The 21,627-nt window shown below is 43.8% G+C and overlaps 1 protein-coding gene across 1 annotated transcript in view; it reads right to left on the bottom strand.

Annotated features, from left to right (window-relative positions):
* The window catches only part of TERT (telomerase reverse transcriptase), a 55,207-nt gene that overhangs the window by 13,421 nt on the left and 20,159 nt on the right, over window positions 1–21,627 (bottom strand). The window contains exons 6-9 of the mRNA XM_075271080.1: window positions 11,779–11,940; window positions 7,314–7,409; window positions 4,658–4,743; window positions 2,096–2,209 (exon numbers count right to left, since the gene is read on the bottom strand). Coding sequence (XP_075127181.1) covers window positions 2,096–2,209; window positions 4,658–4,743; window positions 7,314–7,409; window positions 11,779–11,940 — 458 coding nt within the window. The remainder of the gene's footprint in view (window positions 1–2,095; window positions 2,210–4,657; window positions 4,744–7,313; window positions 7,410–11,778; window positions 11,941–21,627) is intronic.

Genomic DNA, 21,627 nt, shown 5'->3' with positions numbered 1-21,627 from the left:
ATTTGAATGGGCTTGAAAAGTCTCTGGCCGTGTGCGCGGGTGAGCATTTTATGCGCTCCGCGGCAAAACCGTTTTTTTTTTTTTTTTTAAACCGGACACAGAGTACTGCATGTCCGACTCTGTGTCCGGTTTAAAAAAAAAAAAAAAAAAAAAAAAAAAAAATGGAGCCATGGAGCGCATATAATGCTCACGGCCGGACTCGGCATAACAGGTTTCTGTCTTCTGCATGCAGAAGACGGAAAACCTGAAAACGGAGATCGAACGCTGGTGTGAACCCAGCGTCCGTTGTTATGATGTAAGTACAGAAACCCCATTTTGTAAACTACACAAAGGGTGCAGCATTTTCAACCCTTGATTGTTGCACCAATTTATTTTCCAGAAATGAATGTGCAGCTGATTGGACTTCGGAATAAGGATCCTGACTGATGACTGATTAAGTCTGGCAAGGTCGCCATGGCTTGGTAAAGGAAGCCGACCAATCCAGTGAGGGTCCGTAAGGGTCTTGAGCTGGCTTAGGCGGAAGGTAGAGAGAGCAGATGGGCTCAGATTGACCACATGGTAGCTTTTTATTACAGCAGTCACACAAGAAAAACATGGCAGGACTGGGAAAAGCCAAGTGCTAGTTGGCTCGTCACAGGAGGACAAAGCAGAAAGGGCCCTAAGGGGTAAATCAGTGCGAATAACCTACCAAATCACTGAAGTGCAATTGGTGACTGCTGCAGGAGCCTGCACAGAGACTATTCCCAGGTGATGCATCCCACAAGAAGTAAGAAAAGAAGATCCAGAAGAGCTGCAGTAGCCAGCAGGGCTGCAGAAAGCCAGTTAGCACAGAAAAAAACAACCTCAGAAAGAAAAATATTTCTTTGGAAAAAAAATAAAGAAACTCCCACAAAAATTCCTGCCAGTAACAACAGCCAGGAAGTAAGGAGAAAAAAAAATGGAACCTCCCCTGAGCCAATGGGAGCCTGGGATGGGGAATCAGGTCAAGCCCCAAGGAACTAAAAAAGAATCACAGCCAAGCGATTCTCTCTTGGCAGGGAGGCCTGGCTAGGAGCTCCGGAAGGCCCACTCGAGGCCTGAAAAAGGTCCCAGGGGATAGGAAAGGGGTTACCACAGCAAGGGTGGAAAAAGACAGGGGCCACTCGGACCATGACAAGAAAGGGCTAAAAGTGCCCAAGAAAAAGGGGATTATTATCTAAAATTATGGCCCAGCTCCAGGGATCCAAGTGAGGGCCCCAGTTTAAAAGAACCCTGTAATGGTTTGGGAGATCAGTTTAGAAGAATTTCTGCATAAGTATCTTATCCGTCTATGGAGAGGGTATAGTCTAATGGCAGAGCCAACAACTTTTAATATTCTTAGTGTCAGACTCATAGTGGACAGGCTTATACTCATGGTGCTGTGTCCCCCAATGAAATAAGAGAGAAAAATGATATTACCATTATAAAGATATATTAAGAAATCAGATCAGCACAAGAAACGACATGATTGGTTAATAGTGGTAAGACTGTATTCGCTGTTAGGCAGCTCTCCACTCATGTACAGGTCTTGTGTCATCGTTTGCATTAAAGTGATTCCTAGGTGGATAAGGTACAATTTATGTGACGCTGGGTTCACACCTGCGTCTGGGGTCTCCGTTCTATGGTTTCCGTCTTCTGCATGCCAGAAGACGGAAACCATAGACCGGGTCCGGCCATGCGCGGCGGTGAGCGTTTTGCGCTCTCCGCCGCGAAACCGGATTTTTTTATCCAGACACAGAGTACTGCATGTCCGACTCTGTGTCCGGATTATAAAACCCGGTTTCGCGGCGGAGAGCGCAAAACGCTCACCGCCGCGCACGGCCGGACAGCTTTCTCACCCATTCAAATGAATGGGTGAGAAAGTCTCCTGCAGGTTTCCGTATCCTGCCTGTGTTTTAGGCAGGAAACGGAAACCTAAGTACGGAGACTGGGCTGCAGATGTGAACGAGCCCTTATAAACATTTGGCAGTCAGAGCTCTTGAAATTGATTTCCTGCTAGAATCTTAGCAGCAACCACTATTACATCATAATCTTAGTCAAGTCAAGGAATAACTGTTAAATGTTACATATTACCTACCCATCCTTTTGTACTCCACAGACCAATTTATTTTCCATATCACCATAACATAAGCTACAAAGCAATGCGGACAATATGGATCCTTGAGGTATTCCACAACACTGCATATAATATCTGAAATGAAAAACAATAAGACATAAAACATATGTGTATTTTATGAGGATCCCACAGTTTTATTGTATCGCATATTCAAGAAAAGCGACAAAGATTTCTATTCTACCGGTATATTCATTATTTAAAACAAAACATATGATCATATTTGCAATATATAAAAAGTTTCCATATGCAGCACAAACGGTTTTATTCTTATTACTAAAAAAAAAAAATGTAGCTACCGTATTTTGCGGACTATAAGGCGCACCGGACTATAAGGCGCATTACCCATGAGCGCCTTATAGTCCTGCCTAGGTCCATATATAAGGCGCACCGGACTATAAGCCGCAGCACTGTCCGGTGCATCTTATATGTGATTGAAAGCGGCGGCTGGCAGACTTTGCCGGCGGCCGCTTAACCCCCCGCGTGCCAGCCGCTTCTATTCATTTCAATGGCACGCTTCCATTGAAATGAATGGAAGCGCTCGGCACGCGAGGAGTTAAAGGGATTCTACCATTAAAAGAACTTCTTCCTTCTTGATCACGTCGGAATAGTCTCTTACCTTTTTACCATAGCCAGCGCCGCCTTCTTCCGCAGCTCCGTCTCTGTCTTCTTTGGGCCTCATGGATGACGCATGCGCAGTCGGCTCTAACAGGCTCTCGCAGCCAGAGCCGACTGCGCATGCGTCATCCATGAGGCCCAAAGAAGACGAAACGGAAGGCGCGAACACAGCTCAGGGAGAAGGCGGCGCTGACTATGGAAGAGGTAAGAGACGAATAGCCTTTTTAAGGCTATTCCGACGTGGTCAGGGGGAAAAAGTTCTTTTAATGGTAGAATCTAGAGTTGAGTGAGTACTGTTCGGATCGGTTGAGAGCGCGCTATTCAAATAGTTAGAGATGAACGAATACTATTTGAATAGCGCGCTCCCATTGCAATGTATGGAAGCGGCATGGAGACTTTGCCGGCGGCCGCCGCTTAACTCCTCGCGTGCCGCCGCTTCAAGCCTTATATAAGGCGCACCGGACTATAAGGCGCACTTTCGATTTCTGAGGAAATCAAAGTATTTTATGTGCGCCTTATAGTCCAGAAAATACGGTAATAGAATTCGGTATCCATACAGCTGTTGAATTTTCACAAAAAGACTGTTGTGTGTGTCACATCATATTTATTAACTATTTTAGGCCGGAATCCCACGTGGTGTAAACACCATGGTTTTTAGAGCAGACTAGCTGTTTAATTCTACCATAGCGCTGCAATTTCCAAAACCATTGTGGTTTTGGAAATCAGAGCAAGTCAATTATACCTATCGAAATGCCGGCACTTTCCCTATAGGTATAATGTAAGAGAAATGCTTTTGGAAAAACTTCAATGCGTTGCCACCGCGGTTTTCCCTGCAGCACTTTTTTTGCTGCAGCCCGCTATGTGGGGCCTTAGCTTTAGCGATCTTCTTTGCTTTGCACAACAGGGTGGACAAGGTTTACTGATAACAGAGCAGAGCTTGCCACAAAAGGGGGTATGGCTGAAGATGTAACACACTGCACAAACTTTTGACATTTTTTTTTTGTTAGAAACGAAGCAAACTCAAATATGATGTAAACATAGACTACTATATACAGTTTAAAAATGTCCCAGATTTATTATCCAGGATCTGTCACTGAGAAATTCAGAACATTTTAAAACTGTCCTGTTTAATTTGCAAATACAAGGTTCAACCAGCACCACCTCTGCAATATGTGGATGGGAATAGCCAGAATACCAACCACATTGCAGGTATTATAAAACACAGAGGATTTTTTGCCCCGGTATTTCCCAAATCGAATTTTTTTTCAGCCCCAAATTAAATTTTCATACATGACCAAGTCACGGGATCTGTCCGTTCCAACTCCAGGATCTGACACAGATCATCAGTTCTAGCAGCCTCCGGGGTGTCAGAAGCTTCTAGTAGACAAGTCATGCATACAGCAGTGTTCCTATTTAAGTCATCGGAGTGGCGCTGCAGTTGAACAGAACCACTGCTATGCAGTGGACATGGCTGCTGCCTATTCAAGTAATAGGCTTACGATAAATGGGAACGGCTTGTAAGATATATAACAATTTTAGGAAACATTATCATCTTCATGAGAATGATCTTGTAAGAAAGTGCAAAACCTTTCCACTGTTGTATTGTGTCTGCCAGATTTACAACATATATTATGTTTATATATCTCATCTCTGATATTGATAAAGGGGTTTTCCCATGTCAGCCCTTCAGCCAGGTAGGGTGCAGTGTCTGCTTCTCACTTCCTGTATTTCTCTCCCCTCTCCGGTGTTTCCAGCCATTGATTTAATAATACTGTCTATCTGTACATTCATTTCCTGCACAGATGTACTAAATAGTTAAAGTCTGCTGTGTCAGCACATTAAAAGGTTCAGTATTACAAAACTGACATCTATTATAAATGACAAAAAAAAAAAAAGCCAAAAACTCACCGATCATTAATTTTCAGAATGTGGTTAAAGATGATTTGTTGGAAGAAAGCTAGCAATTTGCTTGAGTTTTCATTTAAAGAAAGGCTCTACATATATGAAAGCAGACAAAATTCACATGCATTGCTCAAAAGTATGAAGTACCACAAATGTAGATATCACGTGTTATATACATATGTCTCACAATGAAAAATCTATCATAATTTTGGCACATTTAACCCACACTCCTGCTTTCTAATTGGGCATTCACACTACCATTGGTGAGCAGTGTCCGTGGTTATTGTCGGTTACATGATTTTAGCAACGGACACTAGCTGGTCCGTTTGCAATTTCCATTCATTTCAATGGGATGTTCTCTTGTGTCTGCTAGTGTCCGTTTACACCCAAGTCCCTTTTTTTCCAGCGGACAAAAAAATCCTACATGCAGGATTTTCCTGTTCGTTATAAAAAAACGGATTTAATAAAACCACTCAGCTCATTCACAGCTAATCTGCACTTGAGAAAGGACCTGTGATGGTCCGAAACGCGTTGTGCTTTTAATAGTCTTTACAAGAAACAAAATCTACTTTTTACTACTACACCCACTTTTCCGGCTGTTATTCAAGACCTACCAGTGAGCGCAGACCCCTGCCTTCCAATGTTATAAAAAAACGGACGGCAAGTGTCCGTTAATTTTTTAACATGGAAATCTATGGGCAACGGACTTATAACGGACATTTGTGTCCAATAAGATAGGTGTCTGTATTTTTTTTTTTTTTTTTTTAAACAGACACTTTCATATCGGAATCCATCAGTAGTGTGAACCCTGCCTAAGAATCCATACCCACATATCTAGCAAGTCAAACAATTTAGCCCAAAGTAATGTGCCTATGTTGCTCCACAATATACCAAAGATATGACACATTTACACTAGAAAATCTGGGCTTATGGATATAACAAGTTGCCGGTTTTTACTTTGTCATTTATAGACAATGTATCACTAAGAAATCCCCTAAGGCACAAATTAAACTTGGTAGTACAGAGAATAACTAATGCAAACTGATTTTCCATTGAATAAAACCCTAAAAAAGGATATTATCTACTTACGGATCGTGCACGCTGGGTGGGCATTCAGGGTGTGTCTTCATCTTCATCCCCGCCTCTTCTTCCTCTGGCGCTCGCGAGCAGACACTGATATAAAAAAAAATGGCCTGGGCGCCTGCACAGTAGCCGCCGCATGCTACCAGGCCATTTTTTACGGTGCCTGAATAGCCTTTTTAAAGGCTATTCACGCATATGTGGGGCTCTATCAGCATGATTTTGCTGATAGAGCCCCTTTAACATTACTGTGGTCATTTTGTGGTCATAGTGTGAGAATTTTGACATATACACGCAACTGACTTATGAATACTGCCAAGTAGGAACTGGTGCGGTGGCAATCAGATGAGGTATATTTATTAAAAGACATATGCGTCTTAAGGATTTTGGTGTATCTTGGAATATATGCATGCCAGGAATTGAAATCTATACCATTAGCAACGGTCATAGATTTTAAGTGTTAATATATATGCCAGTTTTCTTTCATATGTAATGACGTGTTTGGCCACAAACATCAAGCACTTGCCAATAATGTGAGCAGCAGAATTTTTATTTCATTTTAATAATTTTTAGCATATAAAAAGTGTGCAACAAAGGTAGCTTTCTTACCCAGAAAACAGGAGTACATACAAGGTTGATCAAACCACAGGTATGTCCACCCCAATTTAACAAATGTTTGTCTGCGATAAAATGCAGATTATACTTAACTTATCTGGGCTGATTTTTCTGTTGCAGATCTTGCTGCAAATCCATGCAAAATACACAGGCATTACATGTAGATTTGCTGAAGACTCATAAATGAACATAAACATTGCAGTTAAAAGCTTTATGGTAATGTTGCAGATTTGAAATTCCATGTCATGCTTGTTTTTCAAGGAAAAAATTCAGATGCATGACAACATTAAAACTCCACCATTTGTAATAATACTGTTCGCATTCTGGAATCTGCTCAGTAAGCTGCAAATTGCTCACTTCTTAAAGGCGTTATCAAGTATTAGAAAACATGGCTATTATCCTCTTCTATAAAAGTGACCTCACATCCGTTGGTCACATGCTATTGCTACAGCTGAGAACCATTCAAATAATTGGGACTGAGCTGCAGAATTACCATAAAGGAGAAAGTAGCTATGTTTTCTAAACCTGGATGACCCTTCTGATTCACCCTAGAGTATTTGATAATGATAAGGATTCTGGTTAACAGCTGTTCATACAGAGAGCTGGTATGCTGTCATTCAACATACAACTGTGTCTTGCTGTCTATATAATTTATGCCCCTTCTAAGTATACAGTATATCCCCTGAAGACTCACTGTAATAAACTCGCAGAAACATGTAGGGATAATGAACAACAGAGACTAAAGGGCATATCACATACACATAGCAGATAGAGAGGAAAATCAGGATAGGAGGTTAGTGTGAGTCTCTACCAGTCATACTACTTGCTCCTACTTACCTGATATGAGATTTATGATTACCCATGGAAATTAACCATATAGGTTTTAATGGAATTAAGAAATTATACATTTTAAATTATCATTTCAGACTTCACAATAGTATTTCATACAAAGACAAAATAGTTATACCTGTTCCACGAGGATGGCATTGTGAACCAAATTACTTTCTTGAAAATGTGCTAAAAAACATTTCATATTAGGTATAAAATCAACCAAGCTTGTAACCTATCAAAAATCAAAACAAAAGAAAAAAAAATAGTTACACATCAGTTCACTATAACTGAAAAAGAAAATAAATGTTATCTTTAACAAAATACAGTTAAATTCATTTTATCTGTCTTGCCATAATCCGAATGTCTAATATTCAGGCACAGAACTAAATCTTGATTTAGAAAGACAGTAAACAGAAGAACATGACTTTAAAAACTGCCAGGTTGTTGTAGGGATTCTAATATTCTCGCTGAGAAAAAGGGTAAACAGTTTCCCAACGCCTACACCAAGCGCCTCTTACCTATATAACCAGTATCCCGCTCTATACATTTTTGGTGTTCTGAGAATGTTCTATAGAATTTTGGTGTTCTGTGTCTTGCTTTTCATATTTTGTGTATATATGTTTTTTAATATGAATTTTTCATGAATAAAAAAACGTTTTTCATAATTATTGTTGTATATGTTGAATATTTCAACCTTTTGGGACTGTATGTCCTTCTTTCGTCTATACCCCGCTCTATACAGCCTGTGCTTACGGATAAGACTCTGGTTTGGCTTATGTACTAATGTTGCACTGATTTATAGGATAGCAGAGCCAGTTGGTGGGCACAGAGAGCTAGCTTTCCGTTTCTGGGATGAGAGTTAGTTTGAGTACAATAATAATGTTGTAAAGTGAAAGCAAAAGGGTAAGAAAAAAAATTCAATACACATTGCATTAAAAAATGGTAATGAGAAGTGTCATTATGGTGGAATATGGTTCCTACATGTAGTGGTGACTGTATGCTGAAACATACAGTATGATACAATTGTGCAAAAGCAAATAGATTCCATATTAGTCAATTATATTAATTTTGTGACCTCTGTTAACCTTTCCCACGCCCCGGTCTCACATTCAGACTGGCCCACCAGGGTACCAGGAATTGGTCTGATGTCTTTAGAGAGCTGTACTGAACCAACACTGCTTTTTTAATAGATCGTGGGGGTCTGGTAATTAACTTATCCCTGCTCCTGCTCACTGAAGTCTTCCTGTTCAGCCTCCTGTGTACTGCACATTACGTCATCACAAAATGATGTGCAGCTAACAGGGCCATTGAAGCCTGATGAGGGAAGCGGAGGAGACCACAGACAGGAGCGGGGATTGGCACGTGAATGCAGCCAGTTCTCCTGATCTTAAAAATACAACCAGATAACAAAACCAATCTGGCTCTGCTACTGGCAGAGGCACAGACTTCCTGCTCAACCAGAATTCCAACATGAAGGCAACAGGCCACATTAAGCCTATGGCCTACAAGATAAGTACCAATATTTAGTAGAACCAGGGATCAGACAGGTAAGTAATGACCTAATACTGATATAAGGGGGACCAGTGAAGAGGCCACTGTATAGCCCATACAGTCACCCCTTCACTTATCCCCCCCCAAATAGTGACCCCTTCACTTTCCCAGTAGTGCATGAGGACCAGCGATAGGGCCATTATATTTTGAAGGGGCAGTGATGGGGGCTAATATTCTGTGGGGGGTGGGGGCATTAAAGTGTGTGGGGCATTGGGATGGAATATTAAAAGAGGTTGTCCAGGCTATTTTTTTAAAAGTAGGATAGGCCATAAATACCTAATTGGTAGGAGACAGACACCCTGGCCCCATAAGCTGTACATAGCTGCATCCAGTAACCAGCCTGTATACAATACACGGCTGGAAATAGATAGCGGTTGAACGCCTTCACCGCATTTCAGCACTTATTGAAGCCAGTGGGAGCTGAGCTACACTGACTGTGTCCGGTTGCTACACATTTGACACAGCTATCTGATTCTGGACCCGTATTATGTACAGGAAAGATGTTGAAAAAGCTGATGGGCCCAGGTGTCAGCCCCTACCAATCAGGTATTTATGGCCTATCCTGAGAATAGCAGTGGAGGTGGTTCATATGATTCTTAATAGTAAGATCACATCAATGCAAGCCCCATGTGATGCACATTACACAAGTCTGGAATGATGGCCCAATAAAAAGTAAAAAAGCCTCAACTTCAATATCGTCATTAGAAGTGTTGGCTCGAGTTTGCAAAAAAGTATGAAAATTGGACAGTAGAAGTTTGGAAACAGGAGATTTAGAGCATTCAGAGGAAAGTCAATAGATTGGGCTCTGATGCGTGCAAATGAGTCTGGAAAAAATAAGGGAAAAGGGGGGGGCTAACGGATCAAGAAATTGAAGGAACTGTCAAGTTTGGTGAGGGAAGCCTGATGACGTATGGTTGTTTCACAGCCAAAGGTGGCTACTTGACCAGGATCGATGGCAGTCTTAATGCTGAGCTATATGTGAATATCCTACAAGACAAGTACCTTCATACACTTGAGTCAGTGATGTAAGTACTACCGAAGCAGCTGCTACAGGGTCAGCAACCTTGTGCTGCTTCTCTCTTTTTTTTTTGGATTAATACCAGCAGGCAACAAGCCCTATTTTCTTACCGATTACCGCTCTTGCTCACACCCGTCTCTGCTTCCCCTTCTACCTTCTAGGGCAGCCCGTGCATCTCAGTGACATGATATGGTACATACGGGCCCCCTGGAGAACAGAAAGAGTCACAGAACAGAGGCAGCTGTGAGCAGGAATCGTTGAGTAAGGTCATGGGACAGCAGAAAGAGTATTTGTTGGGGAAAACCCAACAAATACTGCTATAATCATACTTTGGGGTCTCTTCAGACCCCAGAATAAAATGATCGCAGGCCCAATGGAGTTGACAAACCTAAAATAGTGTTACTCACCTCTCCTTGGATCCGATGCAACTCCATGCTGTCTTCGGGCCTCTATAGTGACGTCACGTGGATCAGACGGGTGTTGCGACGCATAATGAAGCTGGCATAACCCAAGTCTATGAGATCATTGTAGAGAGCTGAAAACAGCAGGGAGTTGTGCTGTAGCCCAGAAGAGGTGAGTACCACTGGTTTTTATGTTTGTCACCTCCCCTGGGCCTCCAATCATTATACTCTAGGGTCTGAAAAGGCAATACAGCCCGATTATTGTAAAAGTGGGTGTTCTACAATTACTTAACATTGGCAGGTCAAATAGAGGTGATCTGAGCTCTGGCACCCTATTAATGGTATTAGAGGAAAAACTTTATAGACATACACTCACCGGCCACTTTATTAGGTACACCATGCTAGTAACGGGTTGGACCCCCTTTTGCCTTCAGAACTGCCTCAATTCTTCGTGGCATAGATTAAACAAGGTGCTGGAAGCATTCCTCAGAGATTTTGGTCCATATTGACATGATGGCATCACACAGTTGCCGCAGATTTGTCGGCTGCACATCCATGATGCGAATCTCCCGTTCCACCACATCCCAAAGATGCTCTATTGGATTGAGATCTGGTGACTGTGGAGGCCATTGGAGTACAGTGAACTCATTGTCATGTTCAAGAAACCAGTCTGAGATGATTCCAGCTTTATGACATGGCGCATTATCCTGTTGAAAGTAGCCATCAGATGTTGGGTACATTGTGGTCATAAAGGGATGGACATGGTCAGCAACAATACTCAGGTAGGCTTTGGCGTTGCAACGATGCTCAATTGGTACCAAGGGGCCCAAAGAGTGCCAAGAAAATATTCCCCACACCATGACACCACCACCACCAGCCTGAACCGTTGATACAAGGCAGGATGGATCCATGCTTTCATGTTGTTGACGCCAAATTCTGACCCTACCATCCGAATGTCGCAGCAGAAATCGAGACTCATTAGACCAGGCAACGTTTTTCCAATCTTCAATTGTCCAATTTCGATGAGCTTGTGCAAATTGTAGCCTCAGTTTCCTGTTCTTAGCTGAAAGGAATGGCACCCGGTGTGGTCTTCTGCTGCTGTAGCCCATCTGCCTCAAAGTTCGACGTACTGTGCATTCAGAGATGCTCTTCTGGCTACCTTGGTTGTAACGGGTGGCTATTTGAGTCACTGTTGCCTTTCTATCAGCTCGAACCAGTCTGGCCATTCTCCTCTGACCTCTGGCATCAACAATGCATTTCCGCCCACAGAACTGCCGCTCACTGGATGTTTTTTCTTTTTCGGACCATTCTCTGTAAACCCTAGAGATGGTTGTGCGTGAAAATCCCAGTAGATCAGCAGTTTCTGAAATACTCAGACCAGCCCTTCTGGCACCAACAACCATGCCACGTTCAAAGGCACTCAAATCACCTTTCTTCCCCATACTGATGCTCGGTTTGAACTGCAGGAGATTGTCTTGACCATGTCTACATGCCTAAATGCACTGAGTTGCCGCCATGTGATTGGCTGATTAGAAATTAAGTGTTAACGAGCAGTTGGACAGGTGTACCTAATAAAGTGGCCAGTGAGTGTATATAACCATACAATATGCACTATATATATCAATTCTTACATGTCTCTTAAAAGATGTCCTAATCCGGCCATGTGAATCCATCCACAGCATGGAATAACGTCGTATGCAGTACACTTCTTCAATATCTGGATTTATCACTTTTGAGATTACTTGCTCAAGCTTTGTGTGAGGAATCGTGTCATATGCCTCCTTTATATCAGTCTACAAAGAAATGTAATTGACATTGTTTTTTTGACTCTTTGATAAAAAAAACCCAAAAACATAAAAACATTTATTCAACGTTTGATTATACAAAATTTATTGCCACTAATCAGAGAATCCTCAGAGCAGACATTACACGAGAAGATTGTGCTGTATAGTTTTAGGTCTGAAGGCTGCAAAACTGTTAAATGCAATGGTAATACAGGATGCAGTTTGGTACAAGATGAGTAGTGCAAGGTATTTAAACAGTAGTGATTGCAGAAGCTTAATAAATTTAATTCAGACTAATAGCCCAGCCATTAATCCTTAAATAGTTACTAAATTTTTAACAAACTTTGCATAAATCCATAGTAAAGTCAACTATAACAAACTCTGTAATGGATCTTATCAGAGAAAAATACATCTGTCACCACCATGGCTCTTTTGCATTGTCCCACACTGTTACCCCTAAACTGCCATTCACTGAAAGTTATGCCGAATTAGTCTTGGAAACCAAGGAAGACTTCAGCCCAAAGGTATAACATTACAAATGTCCATAGAACTCTAGAGAGTACATAAAGAGGGGCGGAGTATGAGAGAAGGTAAGACACGGGCAGACTAAGGGCTGTTACTGCTAATGCTAAGTGCTCTATCTCACTCCAAGTGCTTCATTTATATTATTACTGTTTAGTATATTTCTATAATGCCCTCTATTGTGCTGATATTGCTTGCTAATGAGAGAGAATTAGAAAACTGTTTCTGCTGTGGTTTATGGGAGACTTCACGATAGATCAGGAACAACTAAAAATTAATGATTTAGCCTATAGAGGGAAAAAAATACAAGAAAATCCATATACAAGGCTAAAAGGACCAAAAATAGCATTACTCATCATTTACATATATGGCAACTTATTCTGAAAAGTAAGATGAATGGTTAGGTACACTTGAGAAATCACTGTAATCATAATGACCCATACAACAAAGATAACATGTTAGTCGTGATGTATGCTACATGGCAAAAAAAAAAATCTAAATCTTAGGGCAGGTTCACACCAGCGCCCAATCTCATTTTCAGGTTTCTGTCTTCTGCCGACAGAAGATGGAAACCTGGCAGACCGTGTCCGGTCCGTGAGCGCCTGTGAGCGTTTTGTGCTCTCTGCGGCTAAGGGCTCGTTCACATCTGCGCCCGGCACTCCGTTTTGCAGGTTTCCGTTTCCTGCACAAAACAGGGCAGGAGACGGAAACCTGCCAGCATCTTTCCAAACCCATTCACTTGACTGCAGGTTTCCGTCTCCTGTCCAGTTTCGGGCAGGAAACGGAAACCTGCAAAACCAGGGCACAGATGTGAACCCACCCTAAGTGTCAAAGGTATTTATTTAAAGGCAACATAAATATAGAATAATATGCACACATGAAAACAGTTGCATAGAAAGTGCAGGGATGCAAAGAAAGGTACCGTATTTACTCGAGTATAAGCCAACTTTTTCAGCACAGTTTAAATGCTGAAAAAGCCCCCTTGGCTTATACTCGAGTCAGGCAGCACAGACTGCAAGAACCAGTATAAATCAAGTGAAGGGGGAGTGTCCTTCAGTGGTTGCAACAGTAAAGATATAGGACACTCCCTCTTCACTAAATGTATGCAGGTCCTTGCAATCCTGTGCCCGGGAGGCAGCAGGTCCCGGCTCGTGTCTGCATCGAGGAGAGTGAAGTGAAAGTAAAGTAAAGTGAAAGTAAAACACACAGTTACACACTGAGGTTACTGTTCCTAGTAATGTCAGGCATTTGGGTTATTAATTTAGTTTTAGTAAGTCCATGTGCCTCACATTAATAGCAGTTAATCCCATCATGTACCTTACATTAACCCCTGTGTGCCCCATATAAGGGTTATTAATATGTGAGACATATGAAAGTAATAATAAAGTGTCTTAATAATGTTTAATGAAATAATTATTACCTTCATGTCTCTCACATATCGTGTCCTAGAAACGAATGTACCATCAGCTGTGAAGTGAAAATGACAATTTTTCCAGTAATACTTTATTTCAGTGCACAAAATGTTGTGCCCAGCTTGTGTCAGAGACAAACGAAAACTAATGTACCAAGGATAACACCTTAATAAGTTTTGGAGTGTGTGCCTCTGCTCTCACAAGCTGGGTGTAACATATCAAGCATTGAAATGGTGGGTCTCTGGAAAAATTGCAATTTTGTCTTTTCACTGCGCATTTATTTCTGGAAATTAAAATCATGCAATACTCGAGGGATAAAAATACTCGCTATGCCCCTTGATACATTTCTTAGAGTAGGCTCACATATATCAGTTGCATCAGTGTCACTTTTTTTGTTCCTTACTCTTTACAACTAATGCCAAAACTGATGTGAAAATGCATCAGTTGTCATCAGTCTTTTTTTTTTTACAAATTTCTACTCCAAAACCATAAGTTGTCATCAGTTTTTACCATGATGGTCCACGAGACATGATGTGCTGCAGAAGGCAATAGAGTAGGGGCTATTCAACTACTTTTAGTGAAGGTCAGTTGACCGGAGTCTCCTGTCAAGTAGAGGTCTGATCTGAACATGTTCAGTATTTAAAATATTTTTCAGAAAGGAGGACATGTCTGACTATAAGACTCACCCCAGGTGTAGACATGACAAATTAGGATTAGGCGGTGGAAGACTAATGTGGCATTATACTGTGTGGGGGGGTTCTAATATTTCATTACGTGGTGTGTGGGTGGGGTGACTAATGTGACGTTACACTGCGTAGGTGGTGACTAACATGACTTTACACTGTGCAGGGGGCTAAAGTGGCATTACACTGTGTGAGGGACACTAATGTGGTGTTAAACTGTGGGTAGGAGCATTTAAGGAGCATTCTACTGTGGAGGGGCGGTAATAGTGCATCCAAACAGTATAATGCCCCATTATTGTGCGTCCTCACAGTATCCTCATAGGTTTCCCTTTCACAGTATAATTTCCCATTAGCACCCCCACTGTTCCACACATAATTAACAGTGGCTGAGAGGAACATTCATCTCCTGCCTGCTGTCCACAAGTCCTGATACGTTACACTAAGTGACAGGGATCGGCAGTCGTGCGAATGCAGCAGACATTATTACCGATCCCTGCTTCTACTAGGGTTGCATCTAGAATGGAGTTGCTCCTGGTAGGTCCTCCCTTCAGCAACTCCTATCTAGTCAGCTCACTAGTGAATAGTCTAGAATGGAGTTGCTGCAGAGAGAAACTGCTAGTTACTGCAGGTAGGTTGAAGGTCTCTGGGTATTCTGTAGTTACTGTAAGTAGGTCCTTCATACAACTCCCCTTCCTCACATTCTCCACGATACTGTACCATGTAAATTCATCATTCTCCTTCTCTTATATATACTGTCCATTGTATTAAAAAAATATATATAATAAATAATTATAATATATATATATATATATATATATATATATATATATATATATATAATAATAATAATAATAATAATAAAAGAATCACTCCTCTCCCCACTGCCCCTTCCATCTTTCAGTCTCATGTACGACTGAGGCCACAAGTTTCAGAAACCCAGCTTTTTTTGTTGTAGATTTTGCGGGGGATTTTTTAGCCATAGCCAGGAGTGAGCAGAAGGTAGAAGTATAAGAGCTTACGTTATATTTCCCATTCCAAAATCTACAACTAGAAAAGCTGTGTTTCCACAATGTGGACCTCAGTCTGAAAGCATCACTCCTCCCCTTTTGATTCTTCCATCGTGCAGTCCCATTGTAAAAGCATAACTTCTCTCTCCACTGCTCCTTCCATCACACAGTTCTATGTAAAAGCATCACTCTTCTCCCAACTGCCCCTATCATCATGCAGACCCATATAAAAACATCACTCTTGTACGGCTCTTCCTTCTCTCCGTCCTGAGGACGTGACTGTACTTGAAGCTCCCTTTACTGAAAGTGAATTAGAACTGGGTATTTCCTCCCTCCTGGGAGGCAAGAGCCTGGGTCCTGACTGTTATGTCAGTCCAGGTAGCTGCAACGGGGCTAAGGGATAGCAGTAGGGAATCTCGCCCTGCACTACTCCCACTAGCTATCCCGGTCCCTGCCTCACGGGTGTGGGTCGGCTGTACTCAGGCTAAGCCTGACCCCGACAGCTCCTCTCTCACTGATTCCGTAGGCCTAGAGGGAAGTGGGAGAAGGAATGCCCTATAAGACCTCTAGGGACTGGAGACTAAAGGGGGTCACCCCTAACGAACAAGTGAAGCTGCTACTGACAGGGACTGACAAGGGTGTGCGCTGACTAACAACACAAGCAGCACACAGGAAAAATGTGGGAAAGGATTCCCCCAAACCAATATGGGAAGGAACCATACACTAGGAAACAAACACAGGGAAACTGAGTAGAAATCAAAGGATAAGGCAATTCACTCACACAGTCAATTATACACAGAGGGAGGATTGGTGAACACAGAAGGGAAAACACACAAACCAACTCGTTCACCCAAACCTCCCAAAAATCAACCACGGAACTTCCTCTATCCCAGAACACCACCTACTCCTCCTGCTAAGGCCTAGCTCTGTAAAAGCGACACTCAGCACAGAACCATGGGAGGCATGGGTTTAAATACAGAGTAGAGACCACTCCTCCCAGGTGCAAATGGGAGGACAGACTAATCAACCAGGAGATAAAGCTGCCTACCAGCAGTGCGCGCATGCAAGTCAGAAGGTGTGCACCAATACTCACGACAGGACAACCCCGCAGCGCCAGGATGCCACCCCAGACACTGCGCAGCCAAAAACTCCCCAGGTAAGAAAAATAGAAATTAAAGAACCTAAATACTCCTAACAGGATCCTCCCCTCAAGGAGAAGACTCCGGATTCTCTAGGAGCATCCTTCTTCGGGAACTCCTTGTGGAATTTCTCCACGAGTCTGGGAGCTGAAACATCCGACTCCAGGACCCAAGAATTATCCTCAGGACCGTATCCCTTCCATGCCACCAGATACCATAGCTTCCCCCGAACATATTTGCTATCCAGAACTCGGGATATCTCATACTCCCCGGACTCAGAAACTGGTGGAACCTTAACTGGAGACGTTCCCTTCTTGGCCTTCTTTAACATGGAGACATGGAAGACCCGGTTTATCTTCCACCTTTTAGGTAGTTGCAGCTGCGCCGCCACTTCATTTACCATCTTGATGATCTTAAAAGGACCCACAAATCTGGGACCCAGCTTCTTGCTAGGAACCTTCAACCTGATATTCTTGGTGGACAACCAAACCATCTCACCAGGGAAGAACTGCAACTCTCCTCTCTTCCGATCCGCCTGGACCTTAGCCTGGTGCGACGCCCGCACCAGATTCTCTCGGATACGGGACCATACCCCTTGCAGCTTTTCAGAAAATAGCTCCTCCTCCGGAACTGGGGAAGAAATGGAAGAAAATACTCCGAAAACAGGATGTCTACCACCGGAGCAAAAAAAAGGTGTGGTACCTGTGGCATTGGAATCATGGTTGTTTAGGGAAAATTCTGCCAGGGGGAGAAAGGCAGCCCAATTATTCTGGTTCTCTCGAACAAAACACCTCAAAAACTGTTCCATATCCTGATTCTTCCTCTCTGTTTGTCCGTTAGACTCTGGGTGAAACCCGGAGGAAAACGACAGTGTAACTCCCAACCTGCTGCAAAAAGCCCGCCAGAATTTAGCCACAAATTGCGGTCCCCTGTCCAAAACGATCTCCTCAGGAAGACCATGCAACCTTACAATCTCTTTAATAAACGCCTCAGATAGTGTCTTGGCACATGGCAGCCTGGAAAACGGGATCAAATGGCACATTTTCGTGAAGCGGTCAACGACTACCCAAATGACCGTGAAACCCTTAGACACCGGAAGGCCCGTGATGAAATCCATAGACAGATGAGTCCAAGGTGCCTTAGGAGGTTCCAATGGATGTAGAAGACCGTGGGGACGGGTATGCGACGCCTTGGCTCTTGCACAGACCGAACAATTTTGAACAAACTGCAAGACCTCCTTACTCCACCCTGGCCACCAAAAATTCCTAGACACCAATCTCATGGTCTCTGAAACCCCCGGGTGACCAGCAAGAACCGACTCATGACACTCCCTCAGGAGACTTTGTCGGAGAGTAGTTGGAACAAAAAGCTTGTTTCTAGGTATCTTGGAAGGTGCAGCGTGTTGCGCTTCGATCAAGGCCTTCTCCAATTTTGCGCCCAATACTGCTACCACCACTCCATCCCCAAGAATAGTGGCAGGCGCCTCTCGTTCCTCCTCAGTCGACATATACCGGGATAAAGCATCAGCCTTAACATTCTTTGAACCCGGCACATAAGTCACGTTAAAATGGAACCGCGCAAAAAATAGAGCCCATCTGGCCTGCCGTGCATTTAATCTCTTCGCCGACCCAAGATAAATCAAATTCTTGTGGTCAGTAAATACCTGGACTGGACTTCTGGCCCCCTCCAGGAAATGACGCCAATGTTCGAACGCTAGTTTTATTGCTAGTAGTTCCCTATCTCCGATGTCATAATTCCGTTCAGAGGCAGAGAATTTCTTAGAAAAGAAGGCACAGGGATGCGTACCCTCCTCGAACTCCTGAGAAAGTACTGCTCCCACCCCCACCGAGGAGGCATCCACCTCCACTCGGAAGGCCAACCTCTCATCCGGCTGTTTCAAAATGGGAGCGGACGAGAATCGCTTCTTCAGTTCTTCAAACGCAGCTAGCGCCTCTGGCGACCACTTAGCACAGTCAGCCCCCTTCTTAGTCAAGTCCGAGATAGGTTTCACAACCTCAGAAAATCCCTTGATAAACTGGCGATAATAGTTGGAGAACCCCAAGAACCGTTGGACCGCCTTTAGGTTCTCGGGTCGCGGCCACTCCAAGACTGCCCTGACCTTCTCAGGGTCCATCTCAAACCCCTTGTCCGATAGGATATAGCCAAGGAAACATAATTTATTGACCGCGAACACACATTTCTCCAGCTTAGCACTTAATTGGTTAACCCTCAGGAGATCTAAAACCTCTCTCACTCTCTCCCAATGAGTCTCCAAATCCGGGGTGTAAATGAGTATATCATCCAGATAGACCACAACCCCCCTCCCTATGACGGCACTTAGTACATCATTAATAAAATTCTGAAAAAACGCAGGCGCATTGGTTAGACCGAAAGGCATCACAAGATTCTCAAAGTGTCCTAGGGGTGTGTTAAACGCTGTTTTCCACTCATCCCCCTTCTTGATTCTCAGCAAGTTATACGCCCCACGTAAATCTATTTTACTAAACCAGCGGGCTCCCGTAATCTGGCTGAATAGATCCGAGATCAACGGAATGGGATAGGGATTCCGCACCGTGATTTTGTTAATCTCCCTAAAATCCAAACAAGGGCGCAACCCTCCATCTTTCTTCTTTACAAAGAAAAACCCCACTGCTACTGGGGACTTAGATGGGCGAATATGCCCCACCTCTAGACTCCCCTCAATATACTCTTTGAGCGCCTCCCTCTCCGGAATAGTGAGATTGTACAACCTTGTCTTGGGTAACACTGCATTAGGTATAAATTTAATCGAGCAATCATAGGTGCGATGTGGTGGTAATGTCTTGGCTGCCCTTTCCTCAAAGACCTCCCTGAACTCACATATTTCTTGAGGCAAATTGTCTATAGACAAAGACATAACGGATATGGGCAGACATCGACCATTACACCCCTGCCCCCAAGAAACTACTGACTCGGTCTCCCAGTTGATAATAGGGTTATGCTGCTTCAGCCAGGGCCACCCCAAAACTACTTGTGCTGGTAACTTAGACAACAAGAACAAGTCAATCTCTTCCCTGTGGCCACCCACAATAAACTCCAAACCCTCCACCTGTTTGGAGATGACAGCTTGCTGTAGAGGGGTCTTATCAATAGCCCACACCGGTATCTGAGACTCCAAGACCAAAGGACTCACCCTTAATTGCTCACAAAACTCTGAGTCAATAAGGTTGACTGCCGAACCACAATCAACCAAAATCCGGCACTTCTGCCCATTTACCCATCCTTCAAGGGTCAACCCGGCAGTCTGAGTACAGGAAATATGCACACCTCCCTCCTTAGTAGGTTTTCTCCCTTTACCCTCAATAGACCTGGGGTTATTACTCTCCTTGGCGAACCATTCTCTGGAGGGGCATACCCTTGCTACATGTCCCATCCCTCCACACACAAAACAGCGTACTGTGCGGGACCCTTCACTCTTGGGTCTTGCACTTCGCACAGTGGCCCCAATCTGCATGGGTTGGTCCCCCGGGTCCTCTCTAAAAACAGAGAATTGAGGAGGGCTAAGCCCCCCAGGACTCTTGTCTCCACGCTCCCGGAGGCGCCGTCCAACTCTAATTGCCAGCTGCATGGCCTCATCTAGATCTCCCGGAACAGGGTGAGAAACTAGATGGTCTTTAACCTGGTCCGAGAGCCCTGTCTCAAACTGACTAAGTAGAGCGGGGTCATTCCAATGTACTTCTGCTGCCCACCTACGAAACTCTGTGCAATATTTCTCTATAGCGTGATCCCCTTGCACCACACGTCGTAGGTTATACTCAGCCGTGCGTACCCTGTCTGGGTCGTCATACAGTAACCCCATTGTGGAGAAAAACGCCTCTACAGTTAGTAAGCAAGCTGAGTCGGCTGGTAACGAATGTGCCCAGATGAGGGGATCATCTCTCAATAAAGTAATAATAATCCCAACTCTCTGTACCTCAGAACCGGAGGGAAACGGCCGTAGCCGGAAATACAAAAGACAGTCCTTTTGAAATCGGAAAAAATCTGACCTCTTACCTCGGAAGGGTTCAGGTAAGCTGACTTTTGGCTCCAGAGGCCGACCCACAGGGGCGCTACTCACCTGCCTCTGTATGCCCTCCACCTGAGAGGCTGTGTGTTGAGCCAACTGCTGTACTTGAGATACGCCAGAAGCTTGGATGGCATCCATTCGTAGCTTGATCCCCTCCATCTCAGTGGAAATCTGCTGCACCGCCTGGTACAACTGTTTCAGGTCCGTCATAATGCAAACGAACCTTTTTTTTTTTTTTTTTACCGGCTGAGTGTACTGTTATGTCAGTCCAGGTAGCTGCAACGGGGCTAAGGGATAGCAGTAGGGAATCTCGCCCTGCACTACTCCCACTAGCTATCCCGGTCCCTGCCTCACGGGTGTGGGTCGGCTGTACTCAGGCTGCCTGACCCCGACAGCTCCTCTCTCACTGATTCCGTAGGCCTAGAGGGAAGTGGGAGAAGGAATGCCCTATAAGACCTCTAGGGACTGGAGACTAAAGGGGGTCACCCCTAACGAACAAGTGAAGCTGCTACTGACAGGGACTGACAAGGGTGTGCGCTGACTAACAACACAAGCAGCACACAGGAAAAATGTGGGAAAGGATTCCCCCAAACCAATATGGGAAGGAACCTTACACTAGGAAACAAACACAGGGAAACTGAGTAGAAATCAAAGGATAAGGCAATTCACTCACACAGTCAATTATACACAGAGGGAGGATTGGTGAACACAGAAGGGAAAACACACAAACCAACTCGTTCACCCAAACCTCCCAAAAATCAACCACGGAACTTCCTCTATCCCAGAACACCACCTACTCCTCCTGCTAAGGCCTAGCTCTGTAAAAGCGACACTCAGCACAGAACCATGGGAGGCATGGGTTTAAATACAGAGTAGAGACCACTCCTC

This window comes from Leptodactylus fuscus, chromosome 4 (genome assembly GCF_031893055.1).
Source record: "Leptodactylus fuscus isolate aLepFus1 chromosome 4, aLepFus1.hap2, whole genome shotgun sequence".
NCBI classification, from domain to species: domain Eukaryota; kingdom Metazoa; phylum Chordata; class Amphibia; order Anura; family Leptodactylidae; genus Leptodactylus; species Leptodactylus fuscus.
Note: the sequence above shows the minus strand (reverse complement) of the source record. Positions and strands in the feature narration are given on the sequence as shown.